Source organism: Psittacula echo (assembly GCF_963264785.1).
Source record: "Psittacula echo genome assembly, chromosome: 6".
NCBI lineage: Eukaryota > Metazoa > Chordata > Aves > Psittaciformes > Psittacidae > Psittacula > Psittacula echo.
In genome coordinates, this window is record NC_137743.1 from 19,400,018 (window position 1) to 19,423,199 (window position 23,182).

Sequence of the window (23,182 nt, forward strand, 5' to 3'; positions counted from 1 at the left end):
GATGTGCAGTCAAAAAAGCAGGTGTGTTAAATTCTATGTGTTGTCAGCTTTGCATGCAGGTGAGCTCCTTGTGTGCCTGGAAATATAGCCAGAATAGTGGAAATTTTTCACAAAAGCCATTGTGGAGTTTTGCTGGAGCAGGGGTAGCTATGGGAACGTTGAGCTGCTGTGCTTTTCCTGGCTTGCTAAAATTACAAGCACTGTGTGACACAAACTTGGGAGAGGTGTCAGTGAAAAGAAATGTGCAAAATAAGACACCCCAAACATCTTTTTGAAGGAGAGAATCTTGGTGTAATAAGAATGACCAGCAATGGATGGCGCATCTTTCAAAGCAGATCTTACATGCTTAGTGCATGTTTTATAGACATCTTTGTGTTACAGGTGTATATATATGATGTTGAATGTTGGCTGAATGTCAGCTTTGAATAATAAAAAGTGCACTGGCATAACAGAGGGCATCAGACCCCTTCTGGTGACTTGGTCTCAGCACTTAGTGATGTGATCAAACTATGCCAAAAAAGCCAGAAGACAGTAGTCCCCATTCAGCTGATGGATTGCCAGGCTCACGGGCCTGTGTGCGTCTGAAGTGAGTGTGTGATCCTGGGCTTTGACTTAGAGATGGACAACACAACTGGGCATGCAAGACATAACGATGTTTTGTCCACATGAGCTTGGAACTTGGAAAACAGTTTTTTTGTGGTCATCTGCAAATATATTCACACCATTCATTTAGTGCAGAAGGCCTAAGGATGATAGAGTGCATGTATGTTTGTTGGTGCAACGTACTGAATGATGTACTAGCTCAATGCAGAGCATTTTTACACTATTTAGTAATTCTGTAGATAGTGGTAACACTGACGAAAGTTTACACATCAACTCAAACAGCCTCAAAGTGCCTCAGAATAGGAAGTAATGACAAAAGAGCTCCTACTCCCTTGAGCCCTGTAAGAGAAACATTGTTGCCAGCTTGGGAATAAAATAAACCAGTTTTCCATAAATTATTCTTTATGGCGAATGTGCCATTAAAAAAAAAAAAAAAAAAAGGAAACGAGTAATATGAAAAGTTACAAATAGCTTTAATCTGTAAGATATGAGAGATGGCTGGATGGGTTTTCTGGTATATAACAAAACATGGGTTTCAGTGGAAGGTTTTCCTATTGTTAAAGCACTTACAATGTCTTGTCCCTTTCTTTGAGGTCTTACAAAACAAAGTCATGCTGCAGCATTGCCCATCATGAGCATGCTAATAATGGCCTCTCTTCTGCAGTAGCCTATTTTCAAATAACTTTCTATGAACAAAATCATTGAAATCATCAATTAAATAAAAGATTACCAAGGCTGGATAGACAGTACCAACTGGATAGATCTGGAACATGATTGCCTAAGTCTTATTTTCTAAGGATGCTGACCTGAAAAATGTCTGTATTGCATTCTGACTCCTCCAGAAATGATGCACATGTGCAGTTGTAGAGGATGTGAATCAATTTTTCACTATGGAGTTATGAATTCTGAATGAAAGACTTTTAGAATCTTTTCCTGATGGTTATTGTTTGTAAAGCTGATCCTGATAATGTGAAGCTGGAGAATTAACTATTTACTTTGCTGGCAGCTTTCTGTCCACAGCCATTGTTAGGAATTCATTAAAAAGACCCATAATTAAGCTTTCTTTCTGTGCTGGCTGGGGAGGTTTACAGTGAAGCTTGGAGGTGGGGTGTTGGTATGAAAATATTTTAAGAAAATGTGTTTGTTCTGTTAGGAAAAGTACTTTGTGTTTTCATCAAAACTGAGGAGGAATGTGTGTGTTCTTCATCCTCAAGTACTCAGCATACCCAAGGGCTCAGGATTTGTGCTGCTTACCTGGGATTCGAGGAATAGAGACTCGTGTCCATACTGTGGATTGAGATTCTAGGTTTGAATCTCAGTGTACCTAAACCTAAGGGGACTGTAGGTTGGAAAGATGTAAATATGCAAAAGCCCCTCTTTCCTTCCCCGCCTGTGACAAATCTATGCCTACCTGGTTGTCCTGCCGTAGAAAGGTGTTATCCCTGAGAATGGTAACAAAGCCCGGGATGTATTCCCTGGTCCCTGTACGGTTAACCGCAAGCGCGCATTCACTCGGCAGCCTCCGCTCGGGAGCGGGCGGGCTGTGCGCGGCTCCTGCGCAGGGGGGCGCTGTTGCCCGCTGCATCGCGGCGCGGCGGGGGAGCGCAGGGGAGCTCCGGTCCCGAACCGCGCGGAGCCCTGGGGCACCGCGGGGCAGCCCGGTCCGGCGAGGTGCGGCGCGTCCCTGCTGCTCAGACTCCCGGACAGAGGTGAGTTAGGGTGCGAGGGCCGCAATCCCTTTTGATGCGAGAGAAGGGGCTGCTGCTCCCCGACTGTGCTCTGGTGACTGTCCTGCTTCCCTGCTACTGTCCTCATCAAGTTCCCAACCCGCTTTCCCAGCACCCTCTTTCTCGTAGAAGGCTCAGCATGCACTGGGATGTTGCTTTATCTTTGGTACGACAATAGTCCCCTCATACAGAGATGGAGAAGAGGAGGAGGGATAAAGACGTTTTGCCTCTCCTGCTGTGACATTAGTTTCTGTGACGTACTTTCAGCACGTTGATCCTAGTTTTCCCTCTTGCTGCCTCTTCCTCATTTTCCTACCGACTTAGTGTTTTGATGTTTACCTTGCAGCTTGTACCTAACAGTGGAGCCTGGGGTAGGTGCTCGCATCTTGTGCTCATGTGGAATCTATTTCAGACCCTTTGCGGGGCCTCATTCCAAACTATGTGCCCTTCAACCTAAACTCTGTAGCAGGAGTCTTGATTTTTTTGAGACCCATTTAGAGTCCTGTAACATATGGGGAGGTTTGGCAGCATTGTAAGTAGGGTGAAAAAAAAAAGCCAGGGTTGTATTGCTGAATTAAATACAAAAAGAATTAGTGTTCACTTTGTCTTCATGTTGTACCTTGCACTGACAAAGAAACCTGAGTTAGAGGAGTGGAAATATGTGAGCAGTGCTTTTTAGTGGCTAAGCCAAACAGCATGAACTATGTTGCTGGAGAGTGAGGTTTTGCCTTCTGATGCACAAAGATTCATTCTTCTGAGCTGTCCCAGGAAGCGCCAGCAGAACGGCACAAGTTCTACACATTCTGTGCCTTGCTTGGGCTTCATGTTGCATCGTATACTGGTAATAAAACTGCAGAATTCTGTTATTTTCCCTTAAGGGATTTAATAATATTTTTCTATGACCTAATCTGCAGGCAAAATGCCTATTCTTTAGATTTTAGCTTATAGGCAGCAGTGGTTCTAAAGCATCTTGGGACTTCACATGGCTTTTAGGGTAGTCAGAGGAGTGTCTTCAAGGCAGCTGAACAATTTCTGTCAATGTCCCTTTAGGCAGATTTGGAATACATTATAGAATAAATTTAGTCCCTGCATAATTCTAATAAAATAGAGAATCATAAAATAGTGAGGGTTGGAAAGGACCTTAAGATCATCTAGTTCCAACCACCCTACCATGGGCAGGGACACCCCACACTAAACCATGACACCCAAGGCTCTCTCCAGACTGGCCTTGAACACTGCCAGGGATGGAGCATTCACAACCTCCCTGGGCAACCCATTCCAGTGCCTCACCAACCTCCCAGTAAAGAATTTCTTCCTTATATCTAATCTAAACTTCCCCTGTTTAAGTTTTAACCCGTTACCCCTTGTCCTGTCACTACAGTCCCTGATGAAGAGTCCATCCCCAGCATCCCTGTAGGCCCCCTTCAGATACTGGAAGGCTGCTATGAGGTCTCCATGCAGCCTTCTGTTCTCCAGGCTGAACAGCCCCAACTTTCTCAGCCTCTCTTCATATGGGAGGTGCTCCAGTCCCCTGAATAGAGAATCTCATGTCCCATCTGGGAGACTTAATTTCTGATTGTAACTACATAAATCAACAGAAAGCATCTCTCACAAGGATATTTTCAGAACCAGACAGTGATTGAGTTACAGATGCATTTTTCATGTCCTTATTGTGAAATGGAGGTTGGAATAAAATACAGTTAGAAAACAGAAATGAAGCTCTTGTATATAGATCCTCATCTATTAGATGAGTGTTTCTCACTGGGTTTTAGTTTCACTACATTCAACACTTTGAATTAATTGAGTTCAACAGAACAGTCTCACGACAGCAGAGAACCTGAATCCGTTTCTAAAATGTGTATTCAATGAGTAGAGTCTTTGAAGGCTGCACCATACCTGTCTTCAACAAAGAACTTCTGATTGCCTATATAATAGCACAAATAATGTTGCTGTTTCAGTAAATTACTTCATGTCTAAGGAGAGAACAAAATCTGCACTTCCTTAAGAGCAGAATCTCTATAAGAAAACGATGGAAACTGAAAGTACATTTAAGTATTAGGAGAAGTCCATGCACGGTTCAGGAAAGGTCACTGCTAACCAATTATTCTTAATTATTGAGAAGCAAGGAAATTCTGTCTCCCGTTCCCCCCCCCCATCAGATTTCATTTCTGAATAGCAAAGAACTAAAATCGTCTGAACAAGCTAATAAAGTCATCCAGGAAGTTGAGCTCATTTCCAGTATTAGAATAAATGCCATACCTACAAAAGAGGTGAGTTCATAGGAAGCTGATGGCAAGCTTCATTTCCCTAAATGTTCAAAGCTTTGTTTGCCTTTTTTTAAAGCACAAAAGAGTGATGTCTTAGTGGTTAAATCAAAACTTCCATAGTTTACCCCTAAAATACTTTTAGCAAATTAGAAATGTTGGGAGTCAAGCCTGCTAGCTTCTGCTGTGTGCTTGCCTATAGTCAAAGGAAGATCCATTAAAGGACTTAGGTCTAAACTGTGGAACTTTTAATTGCATAAGTTAGTTTGATACGTGGGTAAAGAATGCTTTCCATATCATACTGCTCAACGAGCTGGTGAGATGTGGAGCGAACATGTAATAATGCAGTAATAATTGTCACTAAGTATCTGTTTGGAAGCATGAAGAGATTTTACTTTGTATTCCTCCCAGCAACTGGGGGATGTGTTTTCTTTTCAAAGTCACTGGCTCAATTTTGCATCTAGTCAAGTCAGGTGGATTTTGCCATGTCAGGTAGATACAGGAACATAAAGGAGAACAGGACCTCAAAAGCAGATGAGGATAGATCACAGCTACCACGTTCGGACTGGAAGCATAGTATAGGTCTCCTTAAGGTTTTGTGTTAGCCTGTTGTATAACCCAAGGGATCATTAAGAAAATGTGTGTTTGCACAATCATCCAAAAACATCCTGGATGATTTAGGTACATCTTTGATAACAGTCGTGTAAAAAAAAAAAATCAATTATAGGTTCTATTTCCTGACCTATCAAGTTAAAAGACAAAGGATGACACAATTTAAAATTACTAAGAGACAGCAGTTTTCACGTGTGTGCGCTGAGTAGAAAATGTTCCTACCCTCTTTCTCTGAATGCCAGTGTTAGAATTCTGCATTTCTGCTTATTTTTCCCATTGTGTAAGTCTCTTGTAGAGCTCCAGTGATTACCCTAGCCAGCTAATTCTGTTTTGAGTTTGTAATGCATTATACCTCTTCTGTATAACAGGAAAGGGAACTTCCTCTTTAAAGCTACGTATTGCTAAGGAGGATTTCTAATGGGCGGAGTTTTCCTTGAGCAGGCTAGATAAAGGCTTGCAGGATTCACAGACCTCTCAGACTGCCATCAGCATGAACTGCAGCCTGCCAGACAGAGTGCTGCTGCTCAGCTACGCGATGGATAGAGGGCACAACAGGTTGTGCCTTCAGCCTCTTTGGGACTTTGTCACAGCAAAGAAGCCATTGATCAAGTCACCGTTTTTCCCAGTGCTGTTTTCTTTTACAGCATACATGGCTTTCTGTCTTCCATATATTGCACTGGACTTTTTAAGCACTAGACTACCGAACTTGAGAAAATACAAAATCCAGCCACAGAACTATCCGACTCTTGGAATGATGGTGCCATGCATTATTCAAAGTGTGTATCACCATGTTGTTTTTATCTTTCCGGTGACTTTTCTCCACTGGTATTGGAAACCAATGAATCTGCCAGTCACAGCTCCAGAGCTGCCTGAGGTCCTGCTGGAAGTAGTAGTTTGCCTGCTTCTGTTTGATTTTGAGTACTTTCTGTGGCATTTGATTCATCACAAGGTGCCTTGGCTCTACAAGACCTTCCACAAGGTGCATCACAAGCACGTATCAACATTTGCTCTTACTACACAATATTCCAGTGTATGGGAATTGCTTTCACTAGGATTTTTTGCTGCTATCAACCCAGTACTCCTTGGATGCCATCCTTTGACAGAAATTATTTTCTTTCTTGTAAATATTTGGTTGTCAGTGGAGGACCATTCAGGATACGACTTTCCGTGGTCAACTCATCGACTTGTGCCTTTTGGTTTGTATGGAGGAGCACCACATCATGATCTCCATCATCTGAAATTCAAATCAAACTATGCTCCTTACTTCACCCACTGGGACAAACTCTTTGGGACATTCACAGAGTCACATTCTAATTAAGGATATTTACCTGTGGACGAACTCTCATTTTTTGATGGACTAAACTGGGACATTAATTTTTTGAAGACATACAGAAGATTGTATATTTGAAGCTGCCTATAAAAGCAATAGTTATTTATTACAAATCCTCTTAATATATGTGTATTTGTATGTATACTTGAAACTGCCAATGTTAAATGACTGCAAATGAGAGGGTAAATATCTGTTGCTTAAATTTGAGTCAAAGGTGTAAGGGAAGCATTAAGAGACACTCTCTCTTTCCTTCTTTCCAGCTTTCATAAAGCATGTATTGTATTACTGTATGATGTTTTATACATACGCCAGAACAATTATCTTACTGTTGTAGGATTATTTATGATGTAAACAGAAAAGGTGCACATCATGGATTTTGTGCAGATAAACCTGCCAGAGCATTGAACAATGATGTTGTAAGATATTGCTGCCAAACAAAGCTAGTTAGCCAACTGTGCAATAATTTTGATATTTACATTTTAAACCTTGGTGTACTGTCTGTTTTTAATAAAAAATAAATATGGTAATTCTTTTAAGATTGTGTTCTGCTTCGTTTTGTTCATTCCTCTACTCATATTAGTAACAGGTATGATTCTTTGTGCATAGGTACCATTTATTTGAATTTCAGAGTTTCAGACTTCTCTTACTAAAATACTATCATGTTATTTCAAAAGCAAACCATTTACTTTTTCCCCAGAATCATGTTATTTTTAAATAGTTTTCAGTTTTGTAGAACCAGAATATTGAAGAATGCAGTTGAAAAAACCATGGTGAAATTTTATTATTACATTTGTGAGAAGCTTGAATAATTTTCACAATATTTATGATGTGAGAGCAGTACGTTAAGCAGCTCCTTAATAAAAGGGAGTATTGGGCCTTCACAATCACATCAGTAAATTGTTACTTGCATGCAAAAACCTGGCAAGGAATATAAACAGGTTTCTACAATATAAATGGTTCTTCCAAGTGGATTTCAGAGGAGTGGAATTAAAACTTTTTGTGTCCTAATCCATAGAATAAAACAGCTACCTGCTGCTAGATGAACAGTTATGTTAGAACATTACCATGCAGTCTCACGGAAGTCACACTGTAAAAAATAAGCATGAAGAGATAAGCAGGTCTTCCATGTCTCAATCAGCAGAGATCCATATGGACTTCTCATGTCCACCATATGGCATTTTAATGTTTATAATCACCTATCTATAATTATTAATAAACTTCTCAGGACAGTGATGGGAAAAGAGAAAGTGCAAATAATGTAAAGAGTGTGTAAGGAACACTTATGCATCATCATCCAGAAATGTCTTTGTCATTTTGCTGTGTCTAGGGGTTGTGTGACCTTACAGAGGCTATTTGTCCAGGAGACAAGAGAAACCCTTAGTATTTCCAACAATGTGCTTACAAAGGGAACTTATAAAGGGAACAGCAATTTTGGACACTACGTCTTTTTCATAACAGGAAATAATTTTCATAAACATCTTCATAAACTGTACAAAATGCTGCTATCTTAATAGTTAACTCCTATTCCTCTGCTCTCTGGATACCATAGAAGAGCAACCCTTTTTTTTTGCTGGTAAGAGCATGACACATCCTGAGAGCAAAATCTGAGGCTTAGAAGAATACAAAACTGGAATTTTTGCCGTACATGTATACAGCTGAAAGAGTTCCTGATCTTTCTGATTATTATAATCCTAAATATTCTGGGGTGTGTAACAAAAAGAAGAAAGTATTCTTTTCTGCCAAATGCAGGAGGCAAAATACAGTCTCTGGTTTATTTGTGCTGTTTAGCCATTTTGAGGTATCCCAAAGTTACCCTTTCAGTTCTAGAAATGCCACTTAATTCAGCTTGGCAAATACTGAGCATCTGACAGGGGTGCTCTGTGGTTTCAACGAGTTACATGTTATGCTATAACCATATATTGCAACTATACCCTATAACTGTCTGTTTCATGTACTATCGGCTCTCTAAGTAAGCAAGATTAAGGCTAACTGGTACTTGGATATGTTGCTATAGGAAGCCTATGAGCAAATCCTGCAAGAAAGGTTGTAGCTAAACCCATGGGGATTATTCTGCTTTTTTGCATGAAACTGAAGAGTTGATATAACAAATACTTTACTACTGGAGAAAGAGTCCTAGTCAGCTGCAGGCAAAAATATGATTCCACTTGTCAAGTCAAGTGAGACCGTCTCATTTGGCACTGAGAGAATAGCATAACAGTGGTGAGGATGATCAAAACAACAACAAAAGGAGGCAATGCACTTTCTTGATGATTCTGCCTACTCCTGTCTCCCTTACATCCTCAACATTTGTATGACTTTGGACACATACCAAGAATACGTTTCCCTAAATATGGAATTTCCCCAAGTTTATATCCTTACTGAACATCTTGCCAATCAGATCTGGAATCTCAGTTTAAAGGCTCGTTATGGCATGAGGTTGGAATACTTAAAAAAAAAGGTGAAAAAGTTGTCAAAGGAAAATTTGACAAGTAAATGTCTCAAATGGCTTATTTCAATTCCATGCTAGAAATGGAACTGTACTTTGGCATCACGACATAATCCTAGCATAGCCTGTCCCTATTTCTCCAATGCTTTGAAGAGAATTTAGGCTCTAAACTGTGAGTGATTGAAACCATTAGCATATTGTGTGTACTTTGAAGCACTTTCTGAAATAGTGTACTATAATAGAACTTCAGGTGTATGTATGAGAAAAGCTTATGGACAGAAGACCCAGACAAACATGTAACTTTAGGCCTTTGCAATTCAGTGAAAAGCAAAATATAGACAAAAGCATATACTGAAGATAAGCAAATAAGAGTTGGGTTTTTTCCTGTTTTCATTAAAAGTTCAGCATAAACTGTACCACTGAGCATGAGAGCACAGTGAATTATGTGTATTGATGGTGCTGAGATTTTAAAACAGGATTATACAGATGTTACTTCCTATATTTGCATTTCCGCAGAGTCTTTACCACAAGCCTTTACCAGACAAATGGAACATCATGACACTCTTTTGCAAGCAAACCAAAACCAACTTTCTCTCTTCTGTTCCAAAATTCTCCTAGCTTCCTTCCTCATTACAGTGTGACATGATGTGCCACACAGACTTCTTATCTAATCTGCCAACAACTAATCTGTTGTAATTTGAGAGTGAACTGAGGATGTTTCAGTGGAAGTTCAGGTTAGATATAAGGAAAAAGTTCTTTATTGTGAGGGTGGTGAGGTGCTGGAACAGGACATTTGCCAAAGAAGTGGTAAATGCCCCATCCCTGACAGTGTTCAAGGCCAGGTTGGACAAAGCCTTGGGTGATATGGTCTAGTGTGAGATGTCCCTGCCCATGGCAGGGGGGTTTGGAACTTGATAAGGTCCTTTCCAACCTTAACCATTCTATGATTCTAAGCTATAAAATGAGATATTTGATGCTGCTATTGTCCACCTTATATCTTCAAAAATCCTAATTTAATAAAGGTCAAAGAAGTCAGATTTTGTGCATTTCTGTTTGTAACTCTGTCTTGGGTCTTAGGCACATGGTTAAAGATTGAACTCTTTGATCTTACAAATTGCATGCGTTTCCAAATTCTCACTGGCGATTTAGCAATATGCCTGTCTCGAAATTTAGGCTGTTTCAAATGATATCCAGTTTGGCAATTTTGAGGTGACAGCATAAAACACTGCAAAAAGACATGTTTTTGCTTAGTGGGTGTGTTCTCAGAGCTGCTGAGAAGTGTGCTTCTCAGGTGCTTTGGAGAGAATGTACAAAATTTAGAGCCATGCTGAGTCAATATTCACTTCTGTAAAAGGATTTGTTCTTATTCATGTTGATCAAATGCAGGCACTTTACAGAGGAAAAACAACACCGTTATAGTCTACAGCTATGATTTTTTATGATTTGAAAAATAATCTATGTTATTAATGGATTTAGTGACTCAGTCTAGTGTTTTGTCTGGATTAAATGGAGAGCTAGTATCTCTTTGGGGGTGTCAGACTACGCTATCTCTGATTTAGTCTTGAAGCAATTTCTAATGACAGAACACTAAATAGTCATCCAATGTCACTCCACTGGAAGGAGTGAATAACTCTTTGATGTGGCTTTATCTTAGTGGACTCAGCAGTCATTTCAGCAGTATTACTTATTCTTGCTTTCATGCACAAGTATTAAGCTTCCACCATTATCTGCCTACCCCCATGCAGCCCTTTAGAAGTAGTTGTAGTTCTGCATCTGAAAAAAAAACAAGTCACCTTGGACTTTCTCAAAATACAAGACCCCCATGGTTCTATTCCCAGATTAACCTTGTTTAAGAGAATAATCTTAGAATCATAGAATCATAGAATAGTGAGGGTTGGAAAGGACCTTAAGATCATCTAGTTCCAACCACCCTGCCATGGGCAGGGACACCCCACACTAAACCATGACACCCAAGGCTCTGTCCAACCTGGCCTTGAACACCGCCAGGGATGGAGCATTCACAGCTTCCCTGGGCAACCCATTCCAGTGCCTCACCACCCTCACAGTAAAGAATTTCTTCCTTATATCCAATCTAAACTTCCCCTGTTCAAGTTTTAACCTGTTACCTTTTGTCCTATCACTACAGTCCCTGATGAAGAGTCCATCCCCAGCATCCTTGTAGGCCCCCTTCAGATACTGGAAGGCTGCTATGAGGTCTCCACGCAGCCTTCTCTTCTCCAGGCTGAACAGCCCCAACTTTCTCAGCCTCTCTTCATACGGGAGGTGCTCCAGTCCCCTGATCATCCTCGTGGCCCTCCTCTGCACTTGTTCCAACAGTTCCACGTCCTTTTTATGTTGAGGACACCAGAACTGCACACAATACTTCAATTGAGGTCTCACGAGAGCAGAGTAGAGGGGCAGGATCACCTCCTTCGACCTGTTGGTCATGCTCCTTTTGATGCAGCTCAGGATACAGTTGGCTTTCTGGGCTGGGAGCGCACTCAGGGTGATCCTGCTGTCACATTTACATGTAATTCACATGCATCTAAGACTCTGGCTTGTGTGCTGGGTTTGGCTGATGTACCAGGTTGCTCAAATATTCAGGCTAGTCCTGCATTGCTCTGTACAATCCAACCTGAAAGGTCTTTGTGGCACAGTTTGGAGTTGTGTTTGCAGTATGTTTTTCTCATAAAAACAACTGCCAAATAATTGTTTTCTGAAACTTAAATGTGTTTCTAATTTATGGAAATTTGAAGTTGCTTAGGACACAGAAAAAAAGCCCACACCCCAAAACCAACCAACACAAGAATTCCAGACTTTAAAGGAAACCAAACTAATGCAGGGGGGTCCTTTAATTGCAGAAAATTATGAGGTTTTTTTAATCTTTCTTTTAAAAAACAAGATTTGAAAAGCTTACTAATCACCTTCTTCCCCAAACTGTAATGATTGCTATGATCATGTAGGATGTAGGTGTGGACAGCGGGAGGAGAGAAAGGAGAAACAAAAAGGAAAGCAATGTGTCTGGAGGCACTTCCATCACTGTCCCCCAGTGAAGTGCACTACCTGTCAGGTACCCATCAGGTGGGTTGCTGCTCTGATACATGCTTCCCACCATAACACAGATGCTTTCAGCCCTCAGATTCTTACTGCTGGACCGGTACAGACTGCACATCCACACACAGCTTTTACTTTCTGTTATCTAGTTCTTTCTGGAAATTCCCACAGCAGCAAAACGCAGTGACCTGCAAGAGGGAACTTGCCTTTGGTCATAAAGCATAAATGCAAACTTACTTTTGCGTCATCAGGTATAAGATTAAGTTAAAAAAAAATCTACAGGCACATAGACTGGAGTGCCTTTTCTGTGTCCAGTTTTGAGATAACAGGTTTTGTTTGTGGGAAACCACAAAGCTAACAAACCAAGCTGGATGGTTAGTAGGCCAGACAGGCAGAAACATGACTTCTTAGGTTTCACTCTATGAAAGTACTACAGACATGGGATTTTGAGGGATGTGGAAGCCTATGTTACCTACACTTCCAGAAAGACTTTAGATGGCAAGTACTTTTATTTGTCCTCAGGACTAATCAGTGAACAATTTGGGGGATTAACTAGCCCAAAATCTAGGTTGGAGTATAGATAATCTGATTTTAAGGCAAGAAAGATGTACGCTCTTTAACAAATGGATATGAAAAAGCAATGCTAAAAATTGTGCTTACACACCTCTTTGACACTCACAGAATCTGTGGAAGATTACACCCCCAGAAAACAACATGCTTGAGTAATTAGAAAGCCTTTAAGTGATGTATTTACAAAACTTCTGGAGCTAGTCTAAATAGCTGACACAACAGAATACATCAAGCCATTCAGAAAAATGAATATAGGAAGTACATGGATGCTAAGAGCTGGAACAATTTAATACTGTGTGAGCATGCTCCTCTGATGCCTGCAGCTTATAAAACCTGCAAGCTCAGAGGTGGCCCAGTCAGCTGAGCTTATAGAAAGAGCAAATGCCTACCAGCTGCCTGCCCTCTTATCTGGTGGTCTTCTCCACTGTTATGCTCTCTTCTTGGTAAGCCCAAAACACTTCCCTTGAGCAGCTGCTGACAGCCTCCCCTCCTCCCCTAAGAAAACTGTCTGAGTACTGCCAGCTGCTTTGCCAGGTTTGCAGTGTTTTTTCACTTAAGCAGTCAGATGATCACTCCCTTGTGCCTGCATTGGGTGAGAACTAATACATTTCATATACATGTCTTGCTGCAGATGGAGGCTTATCCCTTACAACCTGTCCTGGAAAACTCTGTCTGAGAAGGCAAGTGCTTACCTCTGTCCTTTTTCCTCTCCTACTCAGGTCCATGTGGGTTGGCTTGCACTTCAGGTGTTTTCTTTCTAGGTCTTTCTTCCTCTGGGGGAGTTTCCTGTAACCTGTCTCTCTAGAGCTCACTTGACACTGGCTCATCCCAGCTCAAAGGAACAGGAGAGAAGGCTTTCTCCTCCTGAATCCTAGACTGGGGAGGCTTTGGTTTGGGTTAATGTGCTCAATGAAGTGACCTTAACTCACACTGGACGTTTCTGCTGCATAGTAAGTGTGCTTGAGGGTGGTGGCTCAAATACTCCCATGAGTGGTTTCTTCCCTGGATGTAAAGCAAGTGCCAGATTCTGACGTGGAAGCTGAGTAGACTGATGATGTATGAAGGGAAAGGACTTGTATGTGGTGAGGCTATGCCTGTGGGGTCAGCAGGGCCATGCTGGAGTAGAGCTGCAGGATGCAGTGTTCCAGGGCATCAGAGTTTTTTGCCAGTGACAATTCCAATATGATAGGCCCAACCCAAATTTGGAGTCTCAAGAAAGTGAGTAATGGTTTAATATCTTTGCTACTCATGTGATGAGGAAAGCGAAAGAATATTTAATTACTCGTTCTGTGGGGTTAATTGTTTCCATCTAGTATCTTTCCTCTGTTCCCACAGCCATGGCTCATCTTGGATTTAGCACTGTCTGATGCTTCTTGCAACTTGCCTGTGGGGAATTGCTTTTCCAGTTTATGACATCTCCATTTTGTATTGCATAGCATACAAGTTTCCTAAGCCAGAAAGCTGAAGCAAAATCACTAGCTTGGAACTGGCTGGTGGACAACTAGTCTATGTAGCAACCCTCTTTTGTAAGTACCATGACTGATAGTTTTCTCTTTTATCTGCTTTCTAACAAATCCTGATGCTGCGTTCATAACCAAAACCCCCGTCCCACCACTCTTAAACCTAGGCCCTAAATTTGCTGTTCTGCTTCCCTTTCTTCCTGGAAATTAATTCCGTAGTTAGCCAATACAGTATATGGGGGTTTTATATGTATTTTTTTTTCTCCCTCTTTTTGTGATTAGATTTGTATTCTGAGTAATTGAACCATTTTTTAATAGAAGGAATTTCCCTTGCATCCACACTTGGCACAGCTAGCAGAAAAGCATGTTTTACTCTGAAAGCTCAGGACAGATAACAAAAAAGCAGAGCATATTGCATGTGGAAAGGCACACGCACTCAGCCATATCAGCATAACAAGCTGATTCTGTGTTCTACTTCCTTTGTATATTGAACTTCAGCTTACTGCTTCCCTGCTCTTTTCTCAACTCTCTTAATCAGAGAGTAGTGAGATAAATCAGTGCTTATGTGCTAGCACCAGTATCATTTCTAGAAGTTAGCTGTACTGATGGATCCTCACTGTTTCAAATACTATTATGTCTAATATGGTTTTGAAACCCTACAAACTCTAAGTGCCAGGAACTCTGCAAACACAGAGGAAAAAGCTATCTCCCAGGAGGCTAAAGGTATAGTATGGACCTTCTGCATTTACAAATACTTCTAGCATCTGCTGCTTGCTGCCAAAACTTCTTCTGAGACCTAAGCATTCCCTGAGGATGAATTATATTTCTAGTCATTACAGCTGAAGAATAAAGCAAACTGAAGAATAAAATATACCAATATACATGTTCTTCATCTGCTGTGACCTGATGTATTTTTCCCATTAATTTCAGGAGTAATAAATAAGAACTCAACTTAAAACTGTATGAGCTTTTTATCTCAAAAAAATACAATAGCAGTTGGGAGTAAATATTCACTCTTCACCTCCCAGGCATTGTAGCAGAAAAGTTCTATAGTATTTGCTTCACCCTTCTATGCCAAACAGCTTTCTTGGTACCTACACCTTCCTTGTGGCTACAGTGAAGTTGTGAATGAAAAGTTAAGAAATCTATAACATGTATTCTGGTAAAGCTTCTTTGTTAGAAGAATTTAATCAAAACATTCTTAATACAGGCATCTAAATTTGACTTGGCAGTAACTGGTCTTTTCAGATACCCGAAAAGCTGAAAGGTGTGTGTTATCTACAAAGCACAAATATCCAAACAAAACAAGTAATGGGGCTTTATCTCTTTCCTAGTGCTGTTGTTACAAATTTTAATTATTTAATGTAGATGTAGTGTCCTCTAAGCTTCTAGCTGGTTGTGGCAAGGAGAGGGATTTAGAAGCTTGTTTTGCTTGTTACAGTACATGTGTAAAGGTGTAAAATCCAGTGTTGTAAGGGTTCTCTAATAATTATGCCATTACAGCTGTGTACTTGCAGTACTTCTGCCTTTTGGTGTAAAAAAGTCCTGACAGTAGCATGTTAAAACCAACATAGGATCCAAAGCAAGGTTTGGACTCAAGTTACACAAAGGTAACTGGTGTTTAGTCTAACTTTTGCCAGTGTCTTTCAGTGAAGAACTTCATTTTAATTCTGCTTGGGTGGGAATTCCAGGATCATAGAATCAACTAGGGTGAAAAAGACCTTTAAGACCATAAAGCCCACCCATTACCCCAAGACTGCCAAGATCACTACTAAACCATATCTGAGGGCCTCATCCACGTGGCTTTTGGACACTTCCAGGGACAGTGATTCCACCACTTCCCTGGGTAGCCTGTTCCAATGCCTGGTCATCCTCTCTGTGAAGAAATTTTCCTACTACCCAATCTAAACCTCTCCTGGTGCAACTTGAGACCATTGCCTCTTGTCCTATTGCTTGTTGCTTGGGAGAAGAGACCAATCCCCAGGTCTACAACTACCTGAAAGGTAATTGTAGAGTGTGATAAGGTCCTCCCTGAGACTTCTCTTCTACAGGCCAAACAAACCCAGTTACCTCAGCCATTCCTCATAAGACTCATTCTCCAGACACTTCACCAGCTTTGTTGCCCTTCTTTGGGCCTGCTCCAGCACCTCAATGTCTTGTAGTGGGGCACCCAGAACCGAACACAGGATTTGAGGTGCAGCCGCACCAGTGCTGTGTACAGTGCGATGATCACTTCTCTGGCCCTGCTGGCTGATACAGGCCAGGATGCTGTTGGCCTTCTTGGCTGCCTAGGCACAAGCTGGCCCATGTTCAGCGGCATCAGTCAGCACCCCAGGTCCTTTTCCAGGCAGCAGCTTTCCAGCCACTTTTCCCCAAGCCTGTAGAGTTGCATGGGGTTGTTGTGGTCCAAATGTAGGACCTGACACTTTGCCTTGTTGAACCTCCTTCATTGGCCAGAGCTCACTGATCCAGCCTGTCCAGATCCCTCTGCAGAGCCTCTCTATCCTTCAGCAGATCAACACTCCCAGCCAGCTTGGTGTCATCTGCACATTTACTGAAGGTGCACTTGATCTCCTCGTCCAGATCATTAACAAAGATATTAAACAACACTGGCCCTAACACCAAGCCCTGAAGGACGCCACTGGTGACCAGTTGCCATCTAGATGTGATGCTGTTTACCACCACTCTTTGGGCTTGGCCATCCAGCCAGTTTCCAACCCAGTGAAGAGTACACCTATCCAGGCCATGAGCAGCCAATTTATCCAGGAGAACGCTTTGGGAGACAGTCAAATGCTTTATTTAAGTCCAAATTGACAATGTCTGCAGCCTTTTCCTCATCAACCAGAAGGTGATTGCAGTAGAAGGAGATCAGGTTGGTCAAGCAGGACCTGCTCTCCATGAACCCATGGTGACTGTGCCTAATCTGTTAGTTTTCCCACACGTGCCTTATGATCTCACTTAGGATCATCAGCTCCACGACCTTTCCTGGCACTGAGGTCAGGCTGACATACCTGTAGTTTCTGGGTCTCCCTATCTCCCCTTTCTGATCTCCAATCCTCTGGGACCTGCCCACTAGATAGGACTGCTGATAGATGATGGAGAGTGGCTTAGCAAGCTCTTCTGCCAGCTTCTTCAACACTTGGGTATAATCCATCTGGCCCCACAGACTTGTGTATGTCTAAGTGGAGCAGGAGGTCTCTAACCAATTCTTCCTGAATTAAAGGGACTTCAATCAGCTCCTCATCTCTGCCTTCCATCTCAAGGGACTGTGTAATTTGAGGATGGCTGGTGTGACTATTAAAGACTGAGGCAAAGACAGCATTAAATACCTCAGTAACAGGACAAGAAGGAATGGCTTTAAACTAACAGAGGCTAGATGTAGGTTAGACTTTAGGAAGAAATTCTTCACTGTGAAGGTAGTGAGGCACTGGAACAGGTTGTTCAGAGAAGTTCTGGGTGTCTTGTTCATGGAAGTGTTCAAGGCCAGTTTGGACCGGGCTTTGAGCAACCTGGTCTAGTGGAAGGTGTCCCTGCCCCTGACAGGGGGGTTGGAAGTAGATGATCTTAAAGTCCTTTCCAACCCTAACTGATCTATCAGTCTATGATTCTAAGACAGCTGAAACTTGGGTGGTGGTGGTAGTATCATTTTTTGCTCTGTTTCAGACGGAAGTGGCAGTTATGCAACCATAGCATCCATCAGGCTTTTCCAGTAATCTGTGGACTTGTTACACAACTCAGCAGAATCAGACAGAGCAGGAGGGGTCCCTAGATATTACATGTTCTCACATGTAATGAAAATCAACCACTGGCTGGGCAGAGGCGAAAGATGTTTACACCATTTTATTTATGCATTTACAAAGGGGCAGGGTGGGACCGACCCTGGCTTGCAGCATGTGAAAGCTGTCTGCTGGCCCCAGCACAAATGCGCAGCTCTGCACTGATTGAAGCCTGTGCTGTCCATTTTTCATCTGAAAGCTAAACGAGACACAAATGTGATGTTGCAGTGTGTGGGGGAGGGGAGGTAACCTTTGGAAACATGGAAGAGGACTGAGGGTTTTGTGAGACAGTACAGAAAACCTGGAGGTAGCTGGAGATACTGCTGCGTCAGGGAGGACCTGGCAGAAGTTCTGTGGTTTTTGTGGTTGTAGTGTGTTACTCATAAAGACAATAATTCACAGGAAACAAGGATTCACAGCTTGCAAACTGTTTCTTTGATCTGAAGTATGACCCTCTTTCTTTTCCATGGAAAAAAAAAGGGTGAATATAAATGTGACAAAATAGGGAACCAACTTGTGATCCAAACAGAACAGTTCTGTCTGGATTAGGTCTATTTGTGATCAGTTTGTCAGCTCTGCAGAATAGACCTGACAGTGAACTCAGCACTGTCACAGTTATTCACAAGAATGTGAACTCCAGAGCTGTGACCCCTACTTGCCAAAAGGGAGAGCAGTCTTTGCAAGAGGTGCTGTAGGGGAGGGAATGGTGGCAGACTGACTACATGGAAAAACATGGTGGGAAGCACAGAGTGAGTTCTAGGAGGAATTCATATGACGTTCTGTGCACGCTAAACACCTATTTGTACTTATTCCTGGAAGTCTTTGTTATAGTACCAGGAGTATTTTATGATGGGATATCTTCTTATATTTAGCTTTTATTGCCACAACAGGACGGGCAGTTGATAAAACCGTACTGCTGTGTTTCTTATTTTGGCTCTTACTGCATGCTAACCTATTTGAATTAGCTAACTTAAATAGTGTAATATATTATAGATATAGTACCCTTGAACTATTTCACATATTTTCTGTTGGTCTTCAGAAAGTCTGATGTATTCACAGTAAGAATATTCTGCCTAAAAGAAGCTTGGAGGCTTAATAACAAATATGGGGTTGATAAAAGAAAATGGGAGAGGAAAAAAAGTAGAATAAAAGGGAAAAAAGAGAAGAATAAGAAAGGAAAAAAAATAATAATGAGAAGAGGAGAAACAGCATGCTGAGGGATGCTCAACTTCTGAAACCACACCAAGGAACAAGATGACTGTAGAGATCAGTGATAGTTTACCTGGCATTCCCTGAAAAAGGTAGCTTCAAACTCTACTAAATCAAAACACTCCAGCTTTTGTTTTTTTCTTTTCCTTAATTTAGTTTCTCTTTAGCATTTTGCTGTCAGCTTGAGCAAGTGACAGCTGGCTAAAACATTGTGTTACTGGTTCCAGAAGTGCTTCCTCTTTTGGAGATCATTTAAAACAAGCCGCAGTGACTTTGAGCAATATGCTGAACGCATTCACCCTCACCTGCAGGTACTGCATTGATCTGAGTTGTGTCATCCCCGCTGATGTAAGCTGTTTTGAACCTGGAATAGAAAGAATGATAAAAAAAACCCCAAACTCTGAGTGGGCCTTAATCCTTTCGCCCAGGTAAAAGCTCGGTTTTAGCTTGCAGCATATCAAGATGGGAATTAAACCTCCCTCCCAAATAAATAGGAAGTGCTAATGCAGACTTCAGCAATGCTTTGAGCCGAAATTAGTATCTGATTCTGTAAGGGTGGGAAAAAAGCTTACTCAAAAGTATAAGGATATGAAATGTTTTTTTGGGGTTTCTCAACTTTGTAATGCAAAAGGGGAATAACACTCCTTTAGGACAGAGTGAGTGGAATTTTTCTTGTGGTAAAGGGGGAGTTTCCTGTCCACTTGAAATCCTGGGTTAGACCTCAAGCAGTATTGTGAAGGTGGTAGGACAAAATATGTGGAAATTGGTCAAAATATTGGCTAATTTTAACTATCTCTGCAGCAGGGAGAATTTCCCTGTTGAATACTGATATTTTTCTACTTACAGTTCTCTTTCATCCCCTCTTTCTCTGGGTGTTTTTGCCCCTGCCCCCCCTCTTCTTTTTTGGGATGCCATATTACTCTTCAGTGCTAGTTTTGCCTCCAAATACTTTCTGGATCTTGGTCAACTTTACTGCTGGACCTCTTTTTAGGGGAATGAAAATTGAGAGATCAACAGTCAGAAGTGCTCTGGCACTTCATTTTAAAAGTATTAGCTAAAAAGGTTTGTTTTTTCCTTCGTATCTTCATTTCACCTAATTCCATGCCATACAGTTTTCCTGTACCATCTCCACATTGCCCCTCATGACCAGTTCCACAGACTCTTACTCCTCTACCCTCAAACTCTTATTCTTTACTTAACATCTGCTGTTTTTAACCAGAAGCTCCTGAGCCCTCCCAGAACTCACAGCATAATGTAGCTATAACTCACGATGGCTTTGCAGGAGACAGCTTGAAAGCACAAGAGGAGCTTGCAAGTGAGACAGGTTCAAGGCTAGGACAGAGCACAGTGCTCTGGTGTCCCCACGTGCCCCTGCAGGGGCAAAGCCTTGGTCTCCCTCTTCCAGGGCCACACAGGAAGGGGTACACAGATGTCCAGAGGTGTCTAGAAACAGCTGCACGCATCAGAGAAAAACTGGAGCTTTCTGTGACTTTAACTGCTTCATTTGGAAAAACGGTCATTTGGAATCAAACCAAATGGGGTGTTTTTCTTCCGATTTTTAGAAGGAAAGTCACATTATCAATTTCTTGATATTTTAAAGTTTTCTATAAATCCAAAATTATTAGCTTGACTTGGAAACAAAACTAAACACATTTAATTTTGAGGTATGGAAGTGAATCATAACAATGTGTTACTTTAAAAGATGGATTTTTAGCTCCAACAAAAATAATCAATTTCCTAGTTGATTTTAATAATCCAAATATGCATCTTTTCTGCAAATAAGGTTTAGTCTTATTATGAAAAAAAAAATCTCTTAGCTGCTATGTGCAAATTCGATCTATGACATCCTCTCGGGAGGATATGGTCTCATATTTCAACACTGACATCAAAAGCCAGTGCTTTTTCCTTTCTTTCTTTACATTGCTTTATTTGGGCTTATCTTTTTGGTATTGTACAGCAACCAAGAATGCACACAAGGCATCTATTTTCTGCATGTTATTATGTATCTTTAATCTGATAACTTCGTTAATGAAAAGCTCTTCCTAGTTGGCTACTGACCATGTGTATTATGGTGTATTAGGTATTTTAATCCTTTAATTTATTTGGATGGATGATTTGAAGTCAAAAGGGAATGAAAAATGTGGTCTATTTTGAAGGTGCTGTGCACAGTTTGTACATTAAATGTACACAGATGTTGAAAATTTCTACCACTGGGCTCTCATTTTACTTGAGACTTTTTGGGGGATTTGGTGATTATCTAGAAGCAAAGCCTGTAAATGCTGCTTCTGTTTTCTAATGGTGACAGCAAAAGCCTTCATCCCACCACTCTTAAAGGCAGTTGATCATTCTGCATTTTGCAGCTGAATCATCCCTGTGCGTTTATTTTACATACACTCTGAGTTTGGTATTTTTTTTACCCTAATTGCTGTGGTTTTCTTATAACTGCAAATTATTTTGCCACATAAAAGGCAATTTCATTCCTGCTTGCTTAATCTGTTCTGATTACATGTCTTCTAACTTGATAGGAGGCATAACCATAGGTGCTAGGTCACATAGAGAATATCACATATAATTCAGAATTGAAACTAATCATTAGCTCTTTACTGAACAGATCACTAAATCTTGCGTGAGTTTGGTCTACAAAGCTCTTTTGTTGAAATCTGTTCTTTTCTGAATGCCAGTGTAATCTCTGTGTATCGGAAGAATGAGGGTGAGACTGAGCAAAGAAACTCTCAGAGCCTCAGCCTATTAGAAATGGGCTGAAGGGGAGGGTGGCCTGTATTTCAAAGAGCTTAGAAGTCACATAGAGTTCAGCAGCCTGGGACACTCTTTTCCTGCAAAAAAGTGTGGTCAGAATCGCAGCTGAAATTCCTAATGATGCTCTGCAACTTTTAGAGACATTGTGAAAGTGAGACTGAAGGAAGACAGTGTGTCCTGGTATCATTGTCTTTTATTTCCTTCATAAACAAAACCATCAGAAAATAAAAATGAGTTTTTTAAAAGCAAAGTTCTGTGGAGCAAGATTTAGTAGCTTTAGATGCTACCATTTTCCTTAGGGAGGAGGGAGACAAAATCTTGATGGATTATTTTGATTGAGAAACCAGCTGTGCCAAGGGGAATGTGGAGCCAAAGGAAATCATGAACAAGGAGTGGAACTAAGCATGGTGCAAAAGGAAAGAAGGTTGGTATAGCAGGTCTGAAGGAGGTGATTTATGGAAGAGGAAGACAGCTTAGGGTGAACTGCTGAATGACCAGTGAGACTCAGGAGGAGGCTTGTAACGGTTGGTAACAATCACTGCTAAATTGCCTAAGGTAACTTGTTATGACATGGACACTCACAAGAAGGAAAACAAAAGTAGATTGCAACAGTGAGTAACTTTTGAGTGATCACAGAAGCATTTTCTCACTTGGACATTAGAGATGAGTTCCAAATCAACTCAGTTTAATTAGAAACATTCCTCTTGTATACTAAAAACTTTAAAGATGATACTAACAATTATCAAGGAAAATAGATCAGCACCCTCATCTCGCTTGTCCTCCCTGCCAAAATTGTTAGAGTTCCTTGCCACCATAAAACTGACTTAATACTTCTTGGAGAAAACTTTTGATAGTATGCAATCTTCATGTTATGAAAAAATATGGCTCTTTGTGGCTCCTTACTAATATATTATTACATAAATCACTGTAAGACAACAGCAGATCTTTGATGGTAACTAGCACAAGGCCCAGATCTGCAAGGTAACTTCCCAAAAGAAGTAGCAGAAGATTCCTGTAAGGTTTCCAGTATACTCTATTTTCCAGGCTAGCTTAGAAACGCTGACAAGGGAAAACGACATATTGCTGGTAATGAGATGACTCATTGTCCAAGTATTAGTTGACAGATTAACAGCAAACATAGCAGCAGGATCAGGAAATTAACTGACTTTCTCAGATCAATCTGCTTACAACATTCCTGCTGATACCCCAACAGTGATACAAGATAGAAATTCCCAGATTTTTCTGGGGAAAAAAAAATCCTACTGCTCCCATTCCCTGACCCAATCATTTGTGTCCTTACCCAAAATCCAACAATCCCCTGTCTCTATACATTGATTAATTTTATTTTGATTTTTCAACAAACAGAACAGCAAA

The 23,182-nt window shown here is 41.1% G+C and overlaps 1 protein-coding gene across 1 annotated transcript; it reads left to right on the forward strand.

Moving 5' to 3' along the window:
* Positions 1-5,696: 5,696 nt before the first annotated feature.
* On the forward strand, positions 5,697-6,524 carry CH25H (cholesterol 25-hydroxylase; the record flags this gene model as incomplete). The annotated part of the gene is made up of 1 exon (XM_080621482.1): positions 5,697-6,524. One exon carries the CDS (start codon positions 5,697-5,699, stop codon positions 6,522-6,524), a length of 828 nt encoding a protein of 275 aa, XP_080477608.1.
* Positions 6,525-23,182: the final 16,658 nt, after the last annotated feature.